Source organism: Equus quagga, chromosome 14 (assembly GCF_021613505.1).
Source record: "Equus quagga isolate Etosha38 chromosome 14, UCLA_HA_Equagga_1.0, whole genome shotgun sequence".
In the NCBI taxonomy this organism is placed as follows: domain Eukaryota; kingdom Metazoa; phylum Chordata; class Mammalia; order Perissodactyla; family Equidae; genus Equus; species Equus quagga.
Window position 1 is genome coordinate 25,451,196 of NC_060280.1, and position 22,513 is coordinate 25,473,708.

The following is a 22,513-nucleotide window of genomic DNA, read 5'->3' on the forward strand; positions in this document are numbered from 1 at the left end:
GGCAGAAAAGGGAAGGTTCAGATATTAAAGGCTCATAGCTAGGAAGGGCATACTAACTGGATTTTCTAGATCACTTGGCAATATGGTGACATTTCACCATTTTCTTTATCCTTTTCCCTCCTCTTTTTTGCCCATCCTCTACCCCAATTTCCTATGTCATGTTCTGACCACCATTCAAAAATATCTGTTACATTCCATTAATGCATATAATTATCCTTTTTCTCATATTTTCTGGCAAATATTTACTTAGCAGTGTGCTTAGGTATTGAATGAAGAGACTTCACAGATGGATCGAGCACCTCATGTTTGGCTGCACTCTGCCAGGCAGTTACATGTACAACAACTGAACTGCTCTTCAAAGCAGTCACAACTTCACGTGGTCAGGAAGTTAACTGAAGCTCTCCACACAGTTCCTATGAATCCACCCTGAAAGAGGAGTTCACAGCAGCGGCTTCTAACCCTGACTTTACATAGTACCTGTGGAGAATTAGATAAAATCACGGATTCTAAGCGCTGACCCTGGGGACTCTGCATAGCTAGGTATGGGAGAATGCCTCATGATTTCTATAAAACTCTCCAATTTAATCTAACCCAACTTATTTGACATTTGGGAACGGTTGCAGGATAAGATAATGTACACAAGCAATTATCAATTGGAATATGTTAAAAATATAAGGGTGAATTTAATAAAACAATTTGTAGTTCAATCTCAAAGTCCTGACTTTATATGCTCCTTTCGCTTCTTTGAATCCTCAAAACAGGATAAGGCCACTCATTCCACTCTGTACTATGACACTCTCAGACTGGCAGTAGTTTATCCTTTCCCTCAACTGGAGGTACTTGTGAGAAAACTTTTGCCTTACCACAATGATATCTTCCAAGCACTAAAAAAAAAAGTACGTATTAGCAGCTCTCAAAAGAAATAGATGAAGTTAGAATGACTGGTATATGGTAAATATAATAATAATAATAATAATGATAATGATAATAATGATAATCACCTACTAAAGTTTCTCTCAGGACTTTCCTGTACCTGTGCTATCCTGACGGAATGGAAATGATAAGCTAAACATAACTCGAAATGATTGATCTAAGCCAGACATTTTCTGTCTTTCAGAGACTCTCGAAGTTCAGAGATTCTTGGAACCATACTTATTCTCCGACTCTCATGTGCATGACTTCCCTGAATTTCACAATTATTGTGCAAAACTACTAGCTGATATGAGAAGGAATATTTTACTTTAGTTACTCTCTTCATAGGAAGAATAGTAAGTTAGATGATCAAAGCCTTCTTAGATGACTAGGTTGCGATGTTTTGGGGACAAAGAGAAAAAATTAATTTGCATAGAAGACAAGGTGGTTGATAGTGGTGGTACACACTAAAGGGCCATCATGGGGAGGGAAAAACATCTAAAGGGCTTTCTGTGACTGTAACTTGGGCTGAAGAAGCCAAAACTGACTGTGATACGTGATACGCGTGGAGTTTAGGATCTGAAACTAAAAAGATTTTGCTTAAATGATAGTTCTGTTTCTTTCAAACTGTCTGGAAATATCCTATAGACCTCATTTCTTTAGAAATATATTTTCCATATTTAATATTGAAATAATAATATATATGTTGTAAGTTTAAGTTAGGGATTATGAACAAATACAGATAATACATTAGGAGGCCAATGTAAATTAGAAAATTCTTTAAATATAAGTGCTAAATTATTTGAATTCTTCTACTTGTTGGTGTTACATTGCTATTGCAATATTTGTGTTAACTTCCAATTAGGAAAGAACTTAAAGCAATTTATAGAAATGAAATTTAGATGGACAGTTGCTTACTGATCCTGAGTACATATGGATCTAGAAATGGTTAGGAAATTTTGGAATTGGTTTTATAAATGATGGGTCAAATTTAAAAATTATTCTTTTTACAATAGCATTGGAAATTTAAGGATTCTTGATCTAGTATCTTCTACCATCATGTTATATGAAAGCATGAGTTGTGAAATATTTACTTTCATTGCTGAATGGCGGACAGAGGGATATACAAAGTTAGGTAAAGTTCTGCAAGATAGATATAGAATGATGACAGCTATGAGAAGGTAAGGAAGACAAGAGTAAAGGTTAAGACAACCACAATAGGCAAAAGGAAAAGTGAGCTGAATGACAAATAAATACTTAGGAAAAGACAGAAAACAGAAAGAAAGTTGAAAAGGGATTTGCATATGCATGTGCTTGCACCTGGGCACATACACACATCACTCATCTAAGTATTTAAGAATAAGATTTAATGAAGTCTTTGTTGGAGTACACACCCCAGCGTAGATAAATTATCTTGTTACACTCCGCTCTCACGGATAGCTTCCATATTGGGTTAGCTTTCCTCTTTTCTACATTCCTGTCATTTATTTTATCTCTTCAACTAAAATCTCAATGAAAGGGCCACAGTAAAATGCTTCCTGTTTCAGTAGATCCTTTCTGGCCCTAAAGCCAGACTTACCAGCAAAGCTTCCCGGATGAGCTGGTTCAGAGGAATGTTTCCATTTTCACCCACTCTGACTGAATTGGAAGATTTATGCTGTAAACACTGTTCTTAAAATGGAGTGTCTCCAAACATTGGTGCTCCCTGGAGAGCAGAGGTGCCCAGAGGCACTGGGCTAAATACTTCATAAATATGAAACATAACTTCATCAGTGATAAAAAAAAAAATCCTCATCTCGATGCTGATTCTCAAGCTCCGGATGACTCATGACGGATTATCTTATTTGTAGGCAGGAGAGGCTATGAGGAGGGCTTACCTCCTACTCTTTCTCCTCAAGATCCCTCTCGTCCCGTCCCAGAGGCCTTCCCATGGGCCCCACATACAAGTGCAGGTCACAGAGAATCTGCAGTGATTTTATATAAGGGTTTGGCAAGTCATTCTGGCTTTCTTTTTTCATCGCTATGTTGTTTACCTTGCTCTTATCTCATCAATTTCTCCAAAACTTCCTTACCTCCTTTATACCATCCCAGTTCTAAACACAATTCAACCTTAAATACTTAAATATTCAAGTGAAAGCCTTGAAGCGCAACTAGTATCCATCATTTCACGGAATAGAGTATTCCTTAGAACTAGATGGGGGTTGGGCTGGCCCCCTGTCCGAGTAGTTAAGTTCCTGAGCTCCGCTTCAGTGGCCGGGGTTTCCGGGGTTTCAATGGTTGGAATCCAGGGCTTCACGTCGTGATGAGGCAGCATCCCACACAGCAGAGCCAGAAGGACCTACAGCTAGAATATACAACTATATACTGGGGAGTTTCTGGGAAAAGAAGAAGGAAAAAAAGAAAACCAAAACACAAAGGAAGATTGGCAACAGATATTAGCTCAGGTGCCAATCTTTTTTTTTTTTTTTTTTAAAGAACTAGGTGGAGGAGATAATGCAATAAAACAAAGACCAGTAATTTGAACACAAATCTCCTCTTTTTACTTGTTCTTTTTAACCGTAAAATAAGGCAGTGTTTAATTTCCTAGGAAAAACACAGAGGTCTAGGGAAAGAAATATCAAGTAATGGAAACTGGCCGAATGGATGGACTTTGAGGTAGACTGCGTGGGTTTCAATCCCATCTCCTCTACTTAATGGACATACGAGTTTGGGCAAGAAATTTAAACTCTGTCTCCATTTCCTCCTCAACAATGAGCTAAATAAGACCTAGTCCAAAGCGTTGTTGTGAAGATTTAAAAAACTGATACTTGTATAGCACTTAAAACAGCTTCTGATGGGGGCCAGCCAGTGGCACAGCAGTTAAGTTCGCCTGTTCCGCTTGTCGACCCAGGGTTTGCTGGTTCAGATCCCGGGTGCAGACACGGCACCACTCGGCAAGCCATGCTGTGGTAGGGGTCCCACATGTAAAGTAGAGGAAGATGCGCAAGGATGTTAGCTCAGGGCTGGTCTTCCTCAGCAAAAAGAAGATGATTGGCAGCAGATGTTAGCTCAGGGCTAATCTTCCTCAAAAAAAAAAAAAAAAACAACTCCTGATGTATAATAAGAAATTTGTAACTATTGGTTGATACTAACATGAGCTACTTAGCTAACACTAAATGTTTCCAGGCTAGGATATTCTATGGAAGCTCATGCTGATTGGGGTGGCCATGGAGATGTCTCCGAGAATTCACTCTTGAAGTTAAAGAGGAGTCAATAAATGACATTTTCTTCCTTTCCAGAATTATTGCTGGTAAAGAACAAAACATGAGTCAAGCAAATGGCTTCAGAACATCAGCATTATTACTCACCAAAGGCTGGGGAGTGTTTCTTGGTTTAGTTATGCATCTAAACTGGTAAGCTGGGCTTTCTAATACTCTCTGTCCCTCCTCTGTCACACAAATTTAACTTATTCCAAAACCTCAGATTTTTGGTTACAGGAGCAGAGCCTTGTAAGGAAACTTATGGAATTCATGGATTTTGCAGAGCAACACCAGGATCTGTAATATCAGCCTGTCATGTGACAAATCTGTGTGTGTCTAGATTCTCTATTCAATGCGTTGATCTTTATTATTTCTTTGTCAATTTTATTCTTTCTTAACTTCAACAGCATATTAGAATTCTAGATATATGACATGTTCTGTTTATCTAACCATACACTCTAAGTTTTAAATGAACTTTTTCAAATTTTGGAATTCTTGTAAATTACAGAAAAAATGTTAATATAGTCCTGAGAGTTCTCATATCACTGATACCTAATTTCCCTCATCATTAACATTTTCCATGAGAGTTGTCATTTGTTACAATTAATGAACCAATATTAACTAAAGCTAGTAAATTATTAAAGTTCATGTAATATTCAGATTCTCTTAGTTTTAACTAATGTTCTTTCTCTCTTATGGGATCTCATCCAGGACACCAAATTATATCTACTAGTTATGTCCAGTTAGCCCTCTTAAGGTTCTCTTAGCTGTGACATTTTCAGGCTCTTCTTGGTTTTGATGACTTTGCAGTTTTCAAGAGTACTGGTCAGATTTTTGTAAAATGTTGCTCAATTGAGATTATTCTGCTTATATAGGCCAGAGTTTTGTGATTTGGGTGGGAAGATCAGTTAGGTAAAATACCATATGTATATCAAAACATATCAAGGGCACCTGCTATCAACATGGCTCATCACTGTTGATGCTGAGCTTCATCACCTGGCTGAGGTAGTCTTTGTCAGGATTCTCTTCCTCCCCCATTTCCAAGTTTACTCTTTGGAAGTAAGTTACAATGTGAGGCCCACAAATTAACCAGTGAGAATTATCTCTAGCTTCTTGAGGATACAGCATCCTTATAAATTGTTTTGAATGTTTTTCATGAGAGATTTGTCTATTTCCCCCATTCATTTATGTATTCGATCATTTATTTATATCAGTATGAACTCATAAATATTTATTTTATACTATAGGTTATAATCCAGTACTACTTTAGTTTGTCATATTGTCCAGCTTTGGCCATTGGGACCTCTTTCAATTGGTTTCTGTGTCCCTTTGGGATATCCCCATAATTGTTTTCTTGTTTTTGGTGGAGGGATGTCACTTCCTTACTTTCTGCCGTCACAAGATCGTACAGGCTTATCTTGTGTACTACCTGACCCAATATTAGAATGTGATATTTCTCCAAAAAGCACTGATTCATTTAATTGGATAATGGTATTGGAAGCAAATCTCTGGGGGCTCAGTAAGCTTTGCTACTGGGGTGTCATTACTTTAAGGCCCTCTCAGCTGACAGATGAAGGAAATATATGTGTGTATGCTAACCTGTGCCAATGCACACATATCTATAAATATTTATCATCTATCTATCTATCTATCATCTATCTCTTATCTATCCAAAGCCAAACATCATGATGTCTCTAAGTCTAATCCATTGCCAAGTGAATTATTCTAGTTTCTTTGTAAATTCCCACTCCTACTCCAATGTGAGAACTGACTCCCACCACACGCCATCCATTTAATTGTTGAATAACAATATATGCATCTGTAGCTATATTAGAATTGTCAACCTGTAACCCTATGGAAAAAATTTATCCACTAGAGTGCAGTACTTATGTATAGTTCTCTTGTCTCACAGACTCTACTCATTTCCAAGTTTACTTAGGTCAGCATGTTTCCCTCATTTACTTTAGTGAGAATTTTTCCTAAATTTGTGATATACTGTATTTGTCACATTTTGCATTTCATTCTGGGATCACGTGAACTCCTAAACAATTTTTTTAATTTACATACATTAAGGCAATCTTTTGTGTTGTAAAATTCTATGGATTTTGTCAAATGCATAGTATCATACCTCCACCATTACGGTATCATACAGAACAATTTCACCAACATAAAAATTGCCATGTGCTTCACGTACTCAACATCCCCCACCACTCCTCCCTCTGGAAACCATAGATGTGTTTGCTGTCTGTATAGTTTTATGTTTTCCAGAATATAATTTCGCTAGAGTCACACAATATGAAGACTTTTCAGATTGACTTCTTTCATATAGGAATATGCATTTAAGATTAATCTATGTCTTTTCGTGACTTGATATCTCATTTCTTATTAATGTTGAATAATATCCATTGTATTATGTACAATGAATGTACCACAGTTTGGATAGTCATTTACCTATTGAAGGGCATCTTGGTTACTTCTAATTCTTGGCAATCATGAATAAAGTTGCTAGAAATGTCTATGTGCAGATTTTTGCGTGAATACAGTTTTCAAACCAGTTGAGTAAATCCCTTTGAGTGTAATTGCTGGATCAAATGGTAAGACTCTAGCTTTTTAAGAAACTTCCAAACTTTATTCCAAAGAGGCTGTGCCATTTTGCATTCCCCCCCAAAATGAATGAAAGTGTATATTGACTTGCTTTCTCACCTACCCTTGATATTGCTTTATTTATTTATTTTTAGTTTTAGCCATTTTTAGACGTGTATAGTGGAATCATTTTTATTTCTTAATTTGCAATTCCTTAATGGAAAAATAAGTTGAGCATCTCTTCATATGCTTATTTCCAATTGTATATGTTTTCCCTCTTGCTTCTATTTTCTGGAAGTGATTTTAGAGAGTTGATATAATTTTTTCCTAATGTTTGATAGAATTCATCAGAGAAACCACAAAAATATGATTTTGGGGGGAAGATTATTAATTAGTGATGCAATTTATTTAATACATATAGAGACATTTAGGTATTTAGAATTGTAAATTTCCTTCTGTGGGCTTTATATTAAATACATATGTATATATATGTGTATGTATATATACATATGTGTGTGTGTGTGTGTGTATACGTGGCTGAGGGGAAACTGGATGTAAAGAGGTATTTCCAGTACTTTTGTCACTACACCTTACTTGTCTTTTAGTTGTAGGACATGGAAACAAAAAAGGAAGTTGATAGTTAGAGACGAGGAACATTATGACTATAAAAGACATTATCAGAACATAAATATAAGGTAGCCCTGAAAATTTTAGCACACAATGTCATTACTTATACATTAACACATATGAATCCTATCAATTCGACCAACTGGAATTATGTATGAACTTTCCCTGTAAAGATAGAACACTGTGAATTTGGTTTCTTTGAGGAATGGCATTGGTAATCCTGTATGGCATTGAAGGTGGGGGCTTACATATTGAGTGGAGGTTTAAAATCAACTAAGTTATAAAATTAAATAACTTATTAATGTAAGAACACAATCTTTATTTTTTGTTTTATTCTTAAATATTATTAATTTTGAGTTGTAGCTAAAATGAGACACATCATTCAAATTAAGAAAAACTGGAAAGAATGCTGCCGGATTATGCTAAGTGAAATAAATCAAACAGAGAAAATAAAATACTGTATGTTTCACTCATATGTGGAACATAAAAACAACAACAAACAAACACAGACAAAGAGAATAGATTGGTGGTTACCATAAGAGATGTGGAGAGAGAGGAGGGAGAAAGAGAAAAAAGGGCATATGTGTATGGTGACAGATGGCATTTTGGGTGGTGAACACAATGCAGTCTACATAGAAATTGAAATATAAAGATGGACAACTGAAATTTATATAATATTATAAACATTGCTTTATGTTTTTAATATAAAGTTATTTGAATAAAAAAAGAACACTGGTAGATAAACTTTTGACAGAAGATATCAAAAATTCATTATTTGCATCCTTCTGTTCTAAGAAAAAAGAGCATTTAATGTGCTCAAGGTGTTCATGGGAAATAAATTATTCCAATAGCCAAATATAAATTTCCCTGTGTCATCCTCCATTAATTCATTTCAGATGTTTTTACTAAAGTCTTTAGTCCATGCTTCTTGCTGAAAGATTATCTATCTTCCATACTCTTAATCCTGGGAGATTTGGGTTCTGGCCGATGTGGTCATGCTGCAAAATAGTACAGTCATTTTTGTGCCACCAAATGGTGAACATGCCACCATGAAATTCGTTTCTAGCCTCCTAAGCAGTCATTCCTGTGTTCTATTCTTTATTTTGTGTGCACTTCAGTTTCTGCCAAGAGTAAATTCACAAAGGGTCATTAAAAAACATCTTTGATCCCCAAGAGCCATGGTGGAGAGATGTGCTTAGAAGATACACAAAATACTCCTATGAATATCCAGTCAAGTCCTGCAAAAGTAGCTGACTTTGAAAATGTGTTTTCTACCTGAGCTTGCCTGAGGTTTATTTACTTTTACAAAGCATCAAGAGCCAAAGGATGGGTATATACTGCATTCCACAAATAAAGAGGCCTTTGGAAAGGAAGAGGCCCATAAAGATAAAAGGTTATCCTAATACATTTAACACATGCACACACACGTACCTTAGGAAAAAAAAACTGATTAAATATGATTTGAAACCCCCTGTTAGGATTCTGTACATTCAAGTTTCTCTTATAAATAATAATTTTATTCTTTAATGCCTGCATTGTTTTCAGATACTTTCACTTCAAACTTCTCCTGAAAGGAAGGTAGTGGCATTGTGCCTATAGGTTTTTAAGAAGAGTAAGGAAAAAGGTGTCAAAAATAAAGGGAAAAACTGGGGACATTTTTCAAACTTCACTCAATATCTTAATGATGTCCTCAGAGAAATCAGATACATTTAAGTTTATAACAGAAAAATATACCAAGATCTTTCTTATTTTACATTTGAATTAAGTTCTTTTTTTCAGAAAAACAAGGTAATTGAAATAAACTAATAGTGCCCAGCTGAAATAGTATCCTATTTTCAAAGACAGAGATATGAAGGTTCAATACTCAACACCCACGTGGAAAAGAAACACTAGATTTAAGACCAGGAAGCATTCTCCAAAGTTTGTTCCTTTAGGATCTGCAAGATCTTTTGGTATGAGGGACATTTAAAAAGATAATCAACCTAGAGTAGGGTCAAAGTTAACTTCTTTCAGTTATATCCACACCCTCAAGACCTAAGGAAACAGGAGACTCTACTTTAAGGTGAAAGCACAGATCACACGCTCACGAATCTGCTTTGTTCTCACACCATAGATAATAGGGTTGAGGGCAGGTGGGATGACCACATATAGATTGGCAACAAGAATATGAACATAACCAGGAATTTTTTTGCCAAATCGATGGGTGAGGAAGGAGAAGAGAGAGGGTGTATAGAAAATACACATGACCCCAACATGTGACCCACATGTGCTCAGGGCTTTGTGACGAGCATCCCGAGATGGGAGGCGGAAAACTGCACGGAGTATGTAGGCATAAGAGATTCCAACCAGTGCCACATCCAAAATAAGAAAAGAAGCGACGAAAAGCCCATAAATGGCGTTAATTCGAATGTTGGCACAGGCCAACTTGGCAATGCCCATGTGCTCACAGTAGGAGTGGGCAATAATTCGAGCCCCACAGAAGGGCAGCCGATGGGTTAGGTACACAATGGGCAACATGAGCAAGATTGGGCGCATTATAATGCCCACAGCAATGCCTGCTAGAACTCTGGGTGTCAAGACGGTTGTGTAGTGGAGAGGTGCACAGATAGCCACATAGCGGTCAAAGGCCATTGCCAGCAGAACAGCAGACTCCATTCCTGTGAAGGTGTGTATGAGAAACATCTGGGCCACACAGGCCCCAAAACTAATTTCATGTGCATCAAACCAGAAGATACCCAGCACTCGGGGCACTGAGGATGTGGACAGGGCCAGATCTATGGCTGATAAGATGGCTAGAAAGTAGAACATGGGGTCCCTCAGAGTCCGGTCAGACCAGATAATCAACAAAATGGTAGAATTGCCCAGCAGAGCCATTAAGTAAATGGAGCAAAAAGGCAGGGAGATCCAGCCATGAGAACCCTCAAGTCCTGGGATGCCTGTAAGAAAAAAGGTCTCTGGGTGGAAAGTGGAAGTGTTGGTGTGGGACATCTTGCCACTGACAAGAAAAGTAGTTGACCGCCTCTAGAAGGAAAAATGAGAGTTATAAATGTGTTGTTCAAAGCGTCTCCAAGAGTTTTAATTTTCATCTGTATTATTCTTACTCGAAAAGCTCCTGCTAAGACCGGGGTTCAAAGTCAGATGCAGGCACAGACTGAGCACTCTTCAAGTGGAAGGAACAGTAACTTTATGAAAGATCTCCATATTAAATTTTGGACAGTAATATCTTGTACTCATTTACTGAAACCTCAACAAATCTGGAATGAATTTCAAAAACATTAAGGGGCTTATGTTTATATTGAGATCTCAGCTTTCTTTGAAGACAAAGTACGCCTTACTTAAGCACATCAACATAAAGTAACAGAACCACAGATACAGAAATCTGCACAGAGAATGTTACAATACATAGAAGGACGTAGATGTGCCTGGACATGTAGAATGACAGAAAATTCAGCACAATTTCTTATACTGGTTTATTCAGTATCGTTTTTTACAATGACGCATATTTAGAAAGTCAGACACAAAATGAAGAGCTATGTTCATTCATTAATTCCTCCGTGTTTATTCATATGCCCCTTCAGATACACTGTGCTGTATCTCAGATTTAAAAGGGTTGCACAGAGATAGGCAGACATAACGTACTGTACATCAGATATGAAAACAGTTACACAAAGATGGGAAACGCCACCTGGAAATAACCTCGAGGAGAGGAATGCATCTCTTTGCTACTAGTATCCTGATGGCAATTAAATCAATAAAGAATCTTCCAAGTTTCTACTAGTTGCCAAATTCCCAGGATATCCAACAATTCTACCCTTTCTTTCATATGTGTGTGTGTACAGGGAAAGGTTTCGGGGGAACACTGAAAAGATGTGTTGCAAGGAGAAGATTTGAGAGAAGTAAAAGCATGTTTCCAATGACAATGATGAGAAAGAAATCCAGGCTCCTGATTTGCTACTCTGCCTGTGATCTTTCGTTCTCTCTTTCTTCCTCTCAGTCTCTCACTCTCTCTCTTTCTCTTTGTTTCTTTACTCTCTTCCTTCTTTTTGCCATTCTTTCTTTCCTCTTTTCTTTTGTTAATTCAGAAAAACAAGAAGAGATATGACAGAGCTATAGAAAAAAATAAGAAGGGGATAGAGGAGTATAGGCAGAGAAGTAGGAAGGGAAGGAAAACAGACAAAAGAAGAAAGGAAGGAAAGAGAGAAGAAAGCATAAAACAAGGAAGGAAGGAAGCTCAGTCACAGCTTTCACTGACTCCTGAGAAAAGATAAAGGGAAAAGTCCAAGTTTTAATAACTATTTTCTTAATGACCTTAAAAAATAGAGATTCCCCAGCCTGTAAATCATCCAAAATTGTGTGTAATGTCCATCTTCAGATTTCTTACTTCTCTGCTTCATTCTTTGTAATCCACTTTGTAAACCTGCACTTAACTCTGGGCCTCTAATGAGGTTATTTTTAGTTCTTTTTATGAAAGAACATACCCTATGCACAATTATTACTGAGAGTGGAGATCACCACTTATACAACAATTTTAAGTTCCCTCTGTAATTGGTTAATTTAAAAATTTAAATTGTCTCAGCATGATCCAGTAAAGACCTATTTCAGTGTGGAAATCTTTCTACAGTAGTGAGATAAAATATATTAGCTTAATAATTGCAGCTGTAGCCTGTTCCTTAGCTCTTACACAAGGGTCTCTGTTCACTGTCCATCTCCATCCCACATTTACTAGGAAACTCACCTCCAGCAGGACTGGGGCTAGAGAGCTGTAGTGAATCTACTAAAGGGAATAAATACTAATAGTTAGGATCCTTTGGGGCCTGTCTGAAAACAAAGCCAAATCAAATGTCTATATAAACCAGGATAGCACCACAGAGTCTCAAATCCCATTTTCTGCTCCTGGGATAGAGGGACTGGGGTTGATGCAGACATACCACCCTTCCCCCCTACATGATATTGTCAATAGGAAGTCAGAAATACAAAACTGATGCTACCAGAACGTATTCATATGAAATGAACAGAATCTCTTATTGTGTGAATTTTGCCTCCTGATTTTAGTACATGTTATAACAATGCAGATTTAGGACACTAATTACCATTACATATATCTCCCCTTCCCACGACCATGTCTTAGCACTCATCAGTAACTTATTACTAGATCATGGCTATCAAATAAGACAAAGTCTCTCACTTCTTTTCCACACAGTGCTAGTATTACTGGCTTTAAATGTAAGTTAATAAATATTAATTTAACATAAGAATAAAATAACGTGAAATATATTTAGAAGTGTGAAATATATGGAAGCCAAAGAGGAAAGATGTGTTATCCTAATATTGCAAAGTCACAAATTTAAATGTATTTTTCAATGTAACAAATGAAAAATGAAAGTAAAATTATATTACTTAACCACAGAAAAAGGCAAGAATACTGCTTACCAAAGTTTCCAAAAAGATGGTGACCCAGTGGGAAAATCTGTTGAGTTTATTCATTAAAGAAAATACTATCTATGAAGAAATAAAATAACACAGAATAAAACAATAACTAGCAAGAAAGACTGGCAAATGATATTCTCATGACATATATCATCTAAAGCACTTATATTAGTAAATCTTTAAAAGGTATGCAAATTATTATCAATCTATAAAGAAATGACAAAAACTCAATAGAAAACAAGGACAAAAACTTAATTGGGACTTTAAAGGAAGAGAATATCCAATGAATATAAGAAAAAATTTCATCTCTGTTACTCATCAGGAAAACGTTAATTCAAACCACACTGTGACAGCGTATGGCCCATCCAGTGTGGCTGAAGTTACGACTGCTAACTCTAAGTATTCACAAGGATGGGGAGCATCTTCTATGGGCCACTGTGGAAGCTAGAAGTGTCTATAAACTCTAAATATTCCCTATGGACCAGCAATTAGTCCTAGGTAAACATCTGAAAGAAGTTATTATGTTCACCAAAATACGTACACAAAAATGTTTAGTGATTTATTCATAGTAATGAAAAAATTTAAAAAGTCAAATATCCAACAACAGTAGAATATATAAATTACCTGCATTTATTCATTAAAGAATGTACTATCTATGAATAAATAAAACAATAGCAAATGAGAAACCTAAAAAGCTAACACAACTGAATCTCCTTCATGCAAAATGAATTAATCTAACAGAAATATTGTAGAGGAAAAGTAGTCAGATAATCAAATTGTGTTCTTCAGTTTTCTAGACTTGATGGATTTTGTGTAGAATGTTGGAACAAGAAACAAGACTAAAAAAACCCTATAATACATCAATTAGAATATAAAAATAAGAAGAGACAAAGAGAGTATTAAGCCAAGGAACGAGTGAGGACTGGGAATATGGAAATAATCATAATGTCACAAGAAGTAACAGGACTACCAGGAGAAATTTACTGCTGCACATCTGCCATATTGTAGACTCTTTTTAGAGTGAATGCACAGGTAAATGCACTGAAATAAGTCAAATAAAGGTGCTTATAATGTTTTTTATTTTTCTAAGAGGTAGTCAATTATTCTATGTCTAGGGAAATCAGCTTATCCCTCCATACAGTTGACTATACCATTTTTTCTGATTACCCTGCCTTTCTCTCCCTTCCTCCCTTCCCTTATGCACTGACAGCACTCATTATTTTCATTTGGAGTGTCACATACTTTAACGCTGATATGCTTTATCTACTAGGGATAATTATCATATACATCCTTGTGTGTACCTGGCACAATATACTGAGTAATGTTTCTTATTAAATCTTTGTTGAAAAAATGGCTAAGTTTTTGACTTGAACAAAGTCATTTTAAAGTAAAAATGTTGAGTATTATAGAGGATAAAGACTGATTACATTTGAGATTATAGTATTCCAATCCAATTTTACCTTCCTCATGAGGAAGCATATTTATGTAGTCATATTTTATTCATATTGATTATATGGCCATGGTCCTAATTTTGCAAGAGAAAAGATGTCTGTAGTCAGCGTATCTACTGGGAGAAAGCACATAGGGATCTACTTATTAATTTAGGGAGTGAAAACACTGAAAAAGTGTGCTGAAGCCACATTATAAAGGCTCTTGGGAGCCTATTGCTAAATTCTCTCAAGATTAAGGAATTTTGAATCGAGTCACTAAACCATTGATAACTTAAAATTGGTTATGTTGGGAGAATTTACGTGACAGAATACATATTCCATTTTGTAAGTTCTCCCAACATTGTGTGTGTATATGTATGTTTGTATGTACACATACATATATATACATATACACACGTGTGTATGGACACTCCAACTTACAGATGAGGAATGCTGTTTATGGGTAGGGAAACACATGTTTAGGGGTGTTTATGTACATGTATGCATGTTTAAGAAAGAATTTTGCAATGAGTGAAAAAAGAGAGTGAGGAGGACAGACAGATTTAGAATGTGAAGAATTAAAAAGATGAGACAGAGTGGAGAGACAGGGAAGAGAGGGGATGGAACGGGAGCAGAGAAATGTGTCATGATCTCTAAGATTGAGAGTTTGAGTATTGCTTTGCAATCCAGTTTAAAAAAAATTAAGAAATGATCAACCACTGAAACTGCAGTGCAATTAAGTGAAGTCCATTTGGATTAATAATTCATTGTAATGTCATAATGGAATTGATATAATTATGAAGTGAATGGGCAAAAATATTTTATTTTTGAAACCCTATGGAGTACACATCTCCAAAGGATGAATATAAAGATTAAAAACTGTGTAATTACACTTGGGTTCAAATTCCAGGTCCTTGAATTCATAGTAGAATAGCTTTGGGGAACGTAAATGAGTATTTTTAGCTTGATTATTTTTCTTTATTATAAGTGTAATTACCTACCCAAAAATTCCCTTAAGGATTAAATGGGATAAAGACTGAAATGTAAATAATACAATACCTAATAGATACTACTTAGTGTTGATTTATTTTATTTTTCTAAAGAGATGAATAAGGATGTCATATTTAGCCAGAAAAGACTTTATAGGTTACGTGTTTTGTTTCTCTCCAAAGGCAGACGTGAGTTTCTTTGTGTCCAATCCTTAATTTTCTCCATTCAGTGGTCAGGCAAGGAAAAAATTGTTGAGAGAATTAAATTTTACTGGGCACTGACCCCTGGGTATGTCTTGAAGTATTAATATTATGATCAGGAAACTGTTAATGCACTATAGCATCTGGGGTTTGTGTGGATTATAATATATTTATAGTAATTCCACTGGTTGTCTTAAATTTATGTTGAAATTACTTTTCAGAAAAATCAGTCCTCTATCTTCTTTTTTGTAGTCCCAAAGGTTTAAATTTTGATGTAGATCATTTTGTTTGTTCTATCATTGCTTGTTCTTTCTGTGTCACGTCTAAGCAATCAATGCCTAATACAACGTTATGAAAATTTACTCCTATTTTTTTTGTGAGCTTTGCAATGATATCTCCTCCTTTTAGATCTATGATTCATTTTGAGTTTATTTGTTCTTTTTTTTTTTTTTACTACAGTGAGAGTTAGGAGTTTATTTTTTGCATGTAGATATCTAGTTGACTCACCACCATTTGTTGAAAAGACTGTTGTTTCATCACATAATTTCTTTAACATCCTTTCACTCTCACTTATCTTCCACTGATCTATAGCTCTGTCATCATGCCAATACTACACTGTCTCAATCATTGTAGCAAATTTTGAAATCAGAAAGTGTGAGTCCTCCTACTTTGATCTTCTTTTTTCAGATTGCTTGGCTATTCTGTATCCTTTGTATTTCATTATGAGTTTTAAGACCAGCTTGCATATTTTTTGCAAAACTCAACTTTGGAATTTTGGTAGGAATTGTTTTGAATGTGTAGATCAGTTTAGTAAGTACTGCCATCTTAAAAGTATTAATTCTGATCTACAGTCACAGATGTTTTCCAATTATTTAGATATGCTTACAATGGTTGGGTCATATGGTAGTTCTAGTGTTAATTTTTTGATGAATCTCCACCCTGTAGAAAACAACTTTAAATATAAAGAAACAAATATGTTAAAATAAAATACTTGGGAATAATAAATATAGCATGCTAACACTAATCAAAAGAAAGTGACTATATCAATACCAGAAAAAGTAGATCTCCAAGCAAAAGCTCTTACCAGGTATAAAGAGTGCCATTTTATAATTTCCAAGAGGTCAGTTTTCCCAGAAAAGCTCATAATCATAAACATTTATGAACCTCTTATCATATCTTCAAAATACATGCAGAAAAACTAATGGAACTGTAATGAGATATAGACAAATCAATGATTATATGTAGAATTAAAAATATCTCAATAATTTGATATGACAATCAGAAAAAAGTCAGTAAGAATATAAATGAGGTCAATAACACCATCAAAGCCCTTGATATAATTCACATTAATAGAACAGTACACCCAAAATGAGTCAAATCAAATTCTTTTCAAGTTCTCAGATAACATTTTCTAAGATAAAACATATTCTGATCTATAAAACATGTAAAATAATATTAATATGATTCAAGTCATTCAACATTTCTGTAGAGAAAATTGAATAAAATAATAAATCAGTAATAGAAAGATAGCTGGAAATTCTCAAATAATTGAAAACTGAATAACACATTTCTAAATGACATATGAGTCAAAGAAGAAATCAAAGAACAGATAACAATGTATTTGATAATTTTGTAATTGCACAACAATTAAAACACATCATACGATATTTTGAAATACAGCTAAACCAGTCCTTAGAGGGAAGTGGATAGCGTTAACTGTCTATAGTAGAAAATAAGAAATGTGTCAAACCATTGACCTCAGCTTCTGCTTTAAGATTCTACAAGATGAGTAAATGACACCTACAAATAAGAATAAATAATGAAAGAATATAAATGAATGAAACAAAAATGGAAATAAAGTGAAAATTAAAGAAACAAACTTTTTAATTTATTAAATGAAATTAATAAATCTCTTGAGAGACTGATAAGCAAAACAAGACACAAATTACCAGTACCAAGAATGTGTGCTGTGACATACCTACAGGCAGTACAGATATTAAAAGGAAATAAGAGACAATTATGAACATCTTTATGCCAATAAATTCAATAGCTTAGATGAAATGAAATAAATCCTTGAAAGACACAAACTACCAAAGCTCACAAAGCAGAAATAGATTACTTGAATAGGTAATATCTGTTACATAATTAGAATTAATAAACACCTTCCCACAAAGTAAAGCCCAGACCTAGGTGACTTCACTGATGAATTTTGCCAAACTTTTAAGTCAGAAATAATATCATTTCTACATGAACTCTTCCAGAAAATTGGAGAGGAGAGAATACTTTCGAACTAATTGTATGAAGCCACTATCATCCTGGTTCTAAAACCTGAGAAAGCTCTCATAAAAATAGAAATATAGACCAATATCCCTCATAAATACATGGGTAAAAATTCTTAGCAAACTGAATCAATCAATAAATAAAAAAGGTACTATTTTGGGACCAATAGCTTTCATCTAGGGATGGAAATTTCCTTTCTGTCCCTGGCAACAACCATCTCATAGTCAATTGTTACATCCTGTGAGTAGAATTTGCACAAAATCCTTTTGAAAATACCAAACCTAGTAGAGAAAGACACTGTCAATTTTTTACCATTTCATCAGAAACAACATCATTACAATTCAGGTAGACTGTATTAAACGCATGAAATCCAGACTCATGGTGCACATAATTGATACAGTTGAGATGGCCTCTCCATTAGATTGTTACAATCCATTGTTAAAAACAACAAGGAAGATAAAGATTTACTTATAAGAGTTTGATTTATAGCAGCAGTAGCAGTAGCAATCTCAGACTGACTTTAGTTACCATGTAAAGAACTTACATTTGAGTATTTTATGTGGAATATTTTATGATGATGTGGTGGAAGATATTTTGAAGACGTGTACAAAAATTCAAAACAATAATAACGAAATATTGCCAAGCTGCATGAAAATAAAATAAATCTAGTATCTATGTGCCATTAGCATTGTTTCTATTTCACATCATATGACAAAAAAGATCTGACTTTTAAGTTGCTAATTGGCCTCAACTGCTGTTCATGGCCACTCATCTTCTGCTCTTTACCCCACAGATAGATCCTCAATCTATTAGCATGTATAAATGCCCACATTTGAATTATTAAACTCTAAGTCCCTGTCACACCACACCTCACATTTCTCCAGCCCTTTCAAGAGTTTTTCTTGTCACCTCTGTTCTCAGGTCACATTAAGTTCTGTAGTCCCAGATTCATTCTTTTACTTCAGAGTTATTTATTCCCTAACAGCTCCACTTGTTCAGCTTTTCAAAATAGATCCCTTGCCATATTTGTACATTTTTCTTTCACTGACTCTCCTGTCTTTTGTCAATATATCTGCCCAAAATTCAGCCCTGAACCTCTGCAACCACTTCTCTTCCTACAATTCTGATTGATGAGTTATTGGAGAAAAGTTACAGAATTACACCAACTGAACCCTCTTTATTTGGGGCTCCTACGCTACTGGAAAATCCTTTCTTGTGTCGTTTAGTTAGTTTCCCTTCACGTTTGCTTTAGTCGATATGCTAAACGTACCATTTTATCACTTTGTGTCTTACTCATACATTTATTCTTTGACTCTCAGCACCTTCTCTTGTCTCTCTAGGAAATTAAGATGATCGTGCAAGTGATATTTTCATCCTTTTTGCTCTTCTCTTATTTAGTTGTACAAATGTTTTACTCCAGCCTGATGCTAATACTTCCATCTTTGCTTTGGATCTCATCTTCTTTCAAGTCTACATGTACCACGCTTTATTCTGTCTCTCTCCCTCTTCCCACCTCCAACTATATCTCTATTTTCAACTTCTCCACCTCTTCAGTACTTTCCCCCACATTCTTGACCCAAATTAACCTAATCTGACTAAAAGCCAGATTTTTGAAATAGTTTACAATATTATTTCCATTTCCTCCAATTTTATTCCTTGCTTAATGGGCTATAAAGACTATCAACCAACTTTTACTTGAAAATGGAGTTTCTTTTGCGAATATCATAAATTATGCCCCTATTTCCAAAGGCCTTGAATATAATTTGAACTTATGCTATTTCTACTTTCTGGGAATCATTATTGATCATTTTTATTCCTGAAACCCCACAAATCCTATAGTCATTTTAACAGTGTTGTATTGTTCAAGCAATTTTTTGAGTGTATGAAATTTTTCTTCCATAAAAATCAAATCAGTCTTATTTCTTGTTTGGTACCATCCTAAATTTGCTTAGATCATTATTATCTTTCCTGTTTATATTTTCTGCTTATGCTGATGTCACTTTCTCTCTTTGCTCTACGTTAAGATAGCCCTAAAGAATGCTGTAAAATGATTTCTGTGGAACACTATGTATCTATGGGAAGTTAATATTTCAAGCTGCTGCCTTGCTCCAAAATTATGTTTTCTCAAAACCAAATCAATTGGAAGTTTCTGCAGTTTTTTTTTTCCTTCTTAGATATTTAAAATGTATATCACATTATAAGATCCTCTCCTGAAGCGACTTTATTTAACGGGTGATTTCATAAACTTATTTGACTGGTAAAAGCCTTTACTCAAATACCTATGAAAACTCTAGGTGATAATGTTTCAGGCTTTTACGTTTTGGAAGTGCTATTATAGTGTGTTACATAAAAAACAGTTGCTCTATGAAGTCTTCAAGTAAGCATTGTTTTGTCTTTGTCACAGATGAATACACTATGCATCAAATACAGTTATCTTTCTAGGAATGAAAAGAGCAAAAGGACACTCTAGACCTTGTTCATAGTGTCTAACAAATTTTTATAGCTTATTCAATTGTCTAAATCTTCACCAGCATGTATCAAATTCAGCTTGTGCCAGAAAATTTATATACATTATTTTATTTCATCTTGATAAAAATCCAGAAAGATAGTAATTATTGAGACACTTAAAAGGAAGAGGAGAGCCAGGCTCAGGTGAGCCACGTAACCACTTAGTAACACACCTAGGATGAAGATTTCGGATTCAAAGCCCATGCTTGTGACAATGTATCATTCTGCTTCCTAAGTACTTACCAAACTTATTCAAGGAGATATTTAAGAAAGAAGAATGGAAATGTCATCAGAGAACGGAATATGAAATTAGTGTGGAGAGAAAGAGGCAATGAGAAAGAATTTTGATGACAGAAAAGGGAAGGTTCAGATATTAAAGGCTCATAGCTAGGAAGGGCATACTAACTCGTCTTTCTAGATAACTTGGCAGTATGGTGACATTTCACTATTTTCTTTTTCCTTTTCCCTCCTCTTTTATGCCCACATTCTACCTTATTTTCCTATGTTACGTTCTGCCCGCCCTTCAAAAATATCTGTCACCTTCTGTTAATACATAACATTATCATTTTTCTCATATTTTCTAGCAAATATTTACTTAGCAGTATGCTTAGGTATTGAAAGAAGAGACTTCACAGATGGCTCGAGCACCTCATGTTTGGCTGCACTGTGCCAGGCAGTTACATGTACAACAACTGAACTGCTCTTCAAAGCAGTCACAACTTAATGCAGTCAGGAAGTTAACTGAAGCTCTCCACACGGTTCCTATGAATCCACCCTGAAATAGGGGTTCACAGCAGTGGCTTCTAACCCTGACTTTACATAGTACCTGTGGAGAATTAGATAAAACCATAGATTCTAAGCGCTGACGCTGCGGATTCTGAATCATTAGGTGTGGGAGAACGCCTCATGATTTCTATAAAGCTCTCAAATTTAGTGTGATACAACTTATTTGACATTTGGGAACTTTTGCAGGATAAGATAATGTATATAAACAATTATCAATCGGAATGTGTTAAAGAATATAAAGCTGAATCTAGTAAAAGAATTTTAATTCAATCTCAAAGTTCTGACTTTATGGGCCCTTTACTCTTCTTTGAATCCTCAAAACAGAATAAGGCCACTCATTCCACCCTGTACTATGAAACTCTCAGGTTTGCAGTATTTTATCCCTTCCCTCAACTGGAGGTACTTCTGAGAAAACTTTTGCTTTACCACAATGATATCTTCCAAGCACTGAAAAAAAAAAAAAAATTACATATTAGCGGCTCTCAAAAGAAACATGTTAAGTTGGAATGACTGGTATATGGTGAACATAATAATAACAACAATAATAATAACAATCAGCTACTAAGGTTTTTCTCAGGACTTTCCTGTGCCTGTGCTATCCTGATAAAAGGGAAAGGATAAGCTAAACATAAATGGAATTGATTGACATAAGCCAGATGTTTTCTTTCAGAGACTCTCGAAGTTCAGAGATCCTTGGAACCCTACTTATTCTCCAACTCTCATGCACATGACATCTGTGAATTTCACAGTTATCGTGCAAAACTACTAGCTGATATGAGAGGGAATATTTTACTTAGTTACCCTATTCATAGGAAGAATAGTAAGTTAGAGGATCAAAGGCTTTTCAGGTGACTAGATTACGATCTTTTTGGGGACAAGGAGAAAAATGAATTTGCACAGAAGACAGTGTGATTGATAGGGGTGGTAAACACTCAATGGCCATCATTGGGAGGCAGAAATATAGAAACGTTTCCTAAAAACATTTTGCTTAAATGATAGTTCTGTTTTTTTCAAGCTGTCTGGCAATATTCTATAGACCCTATTTTTTTAAAAAACATCTTTTCCATATTTAATGTTGAAATAATAATGCATATCCTGCAAGTTTATTTCACGAATTATATCAAATACAGGCAATATCTCAGAAGGCCAACATAAATCAGGAAATTCTAATCATATATTTTTAAACTACTTGAATTTTTCTAATTATTGGTGTTAGATTGCTGTTGCAGAATTTGTGTTAACTTCCAATTAGTAAATTAAAGTAGTTTATAAGAATATCACTTAGATAGACTATCCCCTAAAGGTCCTGAGTATATGTGGATATAGAAATGTTTGGAAAACATTTGAAATGTTTTTGTAAATGAGTCAAGACTTTAAAAAGAAATTTGTTACAGCAGCTTTGGAAATTTAATAATTCTTAATCTGATATTTTTTACCACCATGCTAAATGAAGACATGAGTGTGAAATATTTCCTTTGAGACCTGAATGGAGGACAGAAGAATGTATAAAATTAGGTAAAGTTCTATAAGA

General features: G+C 35.1%; 1 protein-coding gene across 1 annotated transcript; it reads right to left on the minus strand.

Moving 5' to 3' along the window:
* Window positions 1–9,413: 9,413 nt before the first annotated feature.
* LOC124225264 (olfactory receptor 52J3-like) lies at window positions 9,414–10,355 on the minus strand. Its single transcript, XM_046637820.1, has one exon. It carries the CDS (start codon window positions 10,347–10,349, stop codon window positions 9,414–9,416), a length of 936 nt encoding a protein of 311 aa, XP_046493776.1. The 5' UTR covers window positions 10,350–10,355.
* Window positions 10,356–22,513: the final 12,158 nt, after the last annotated feature.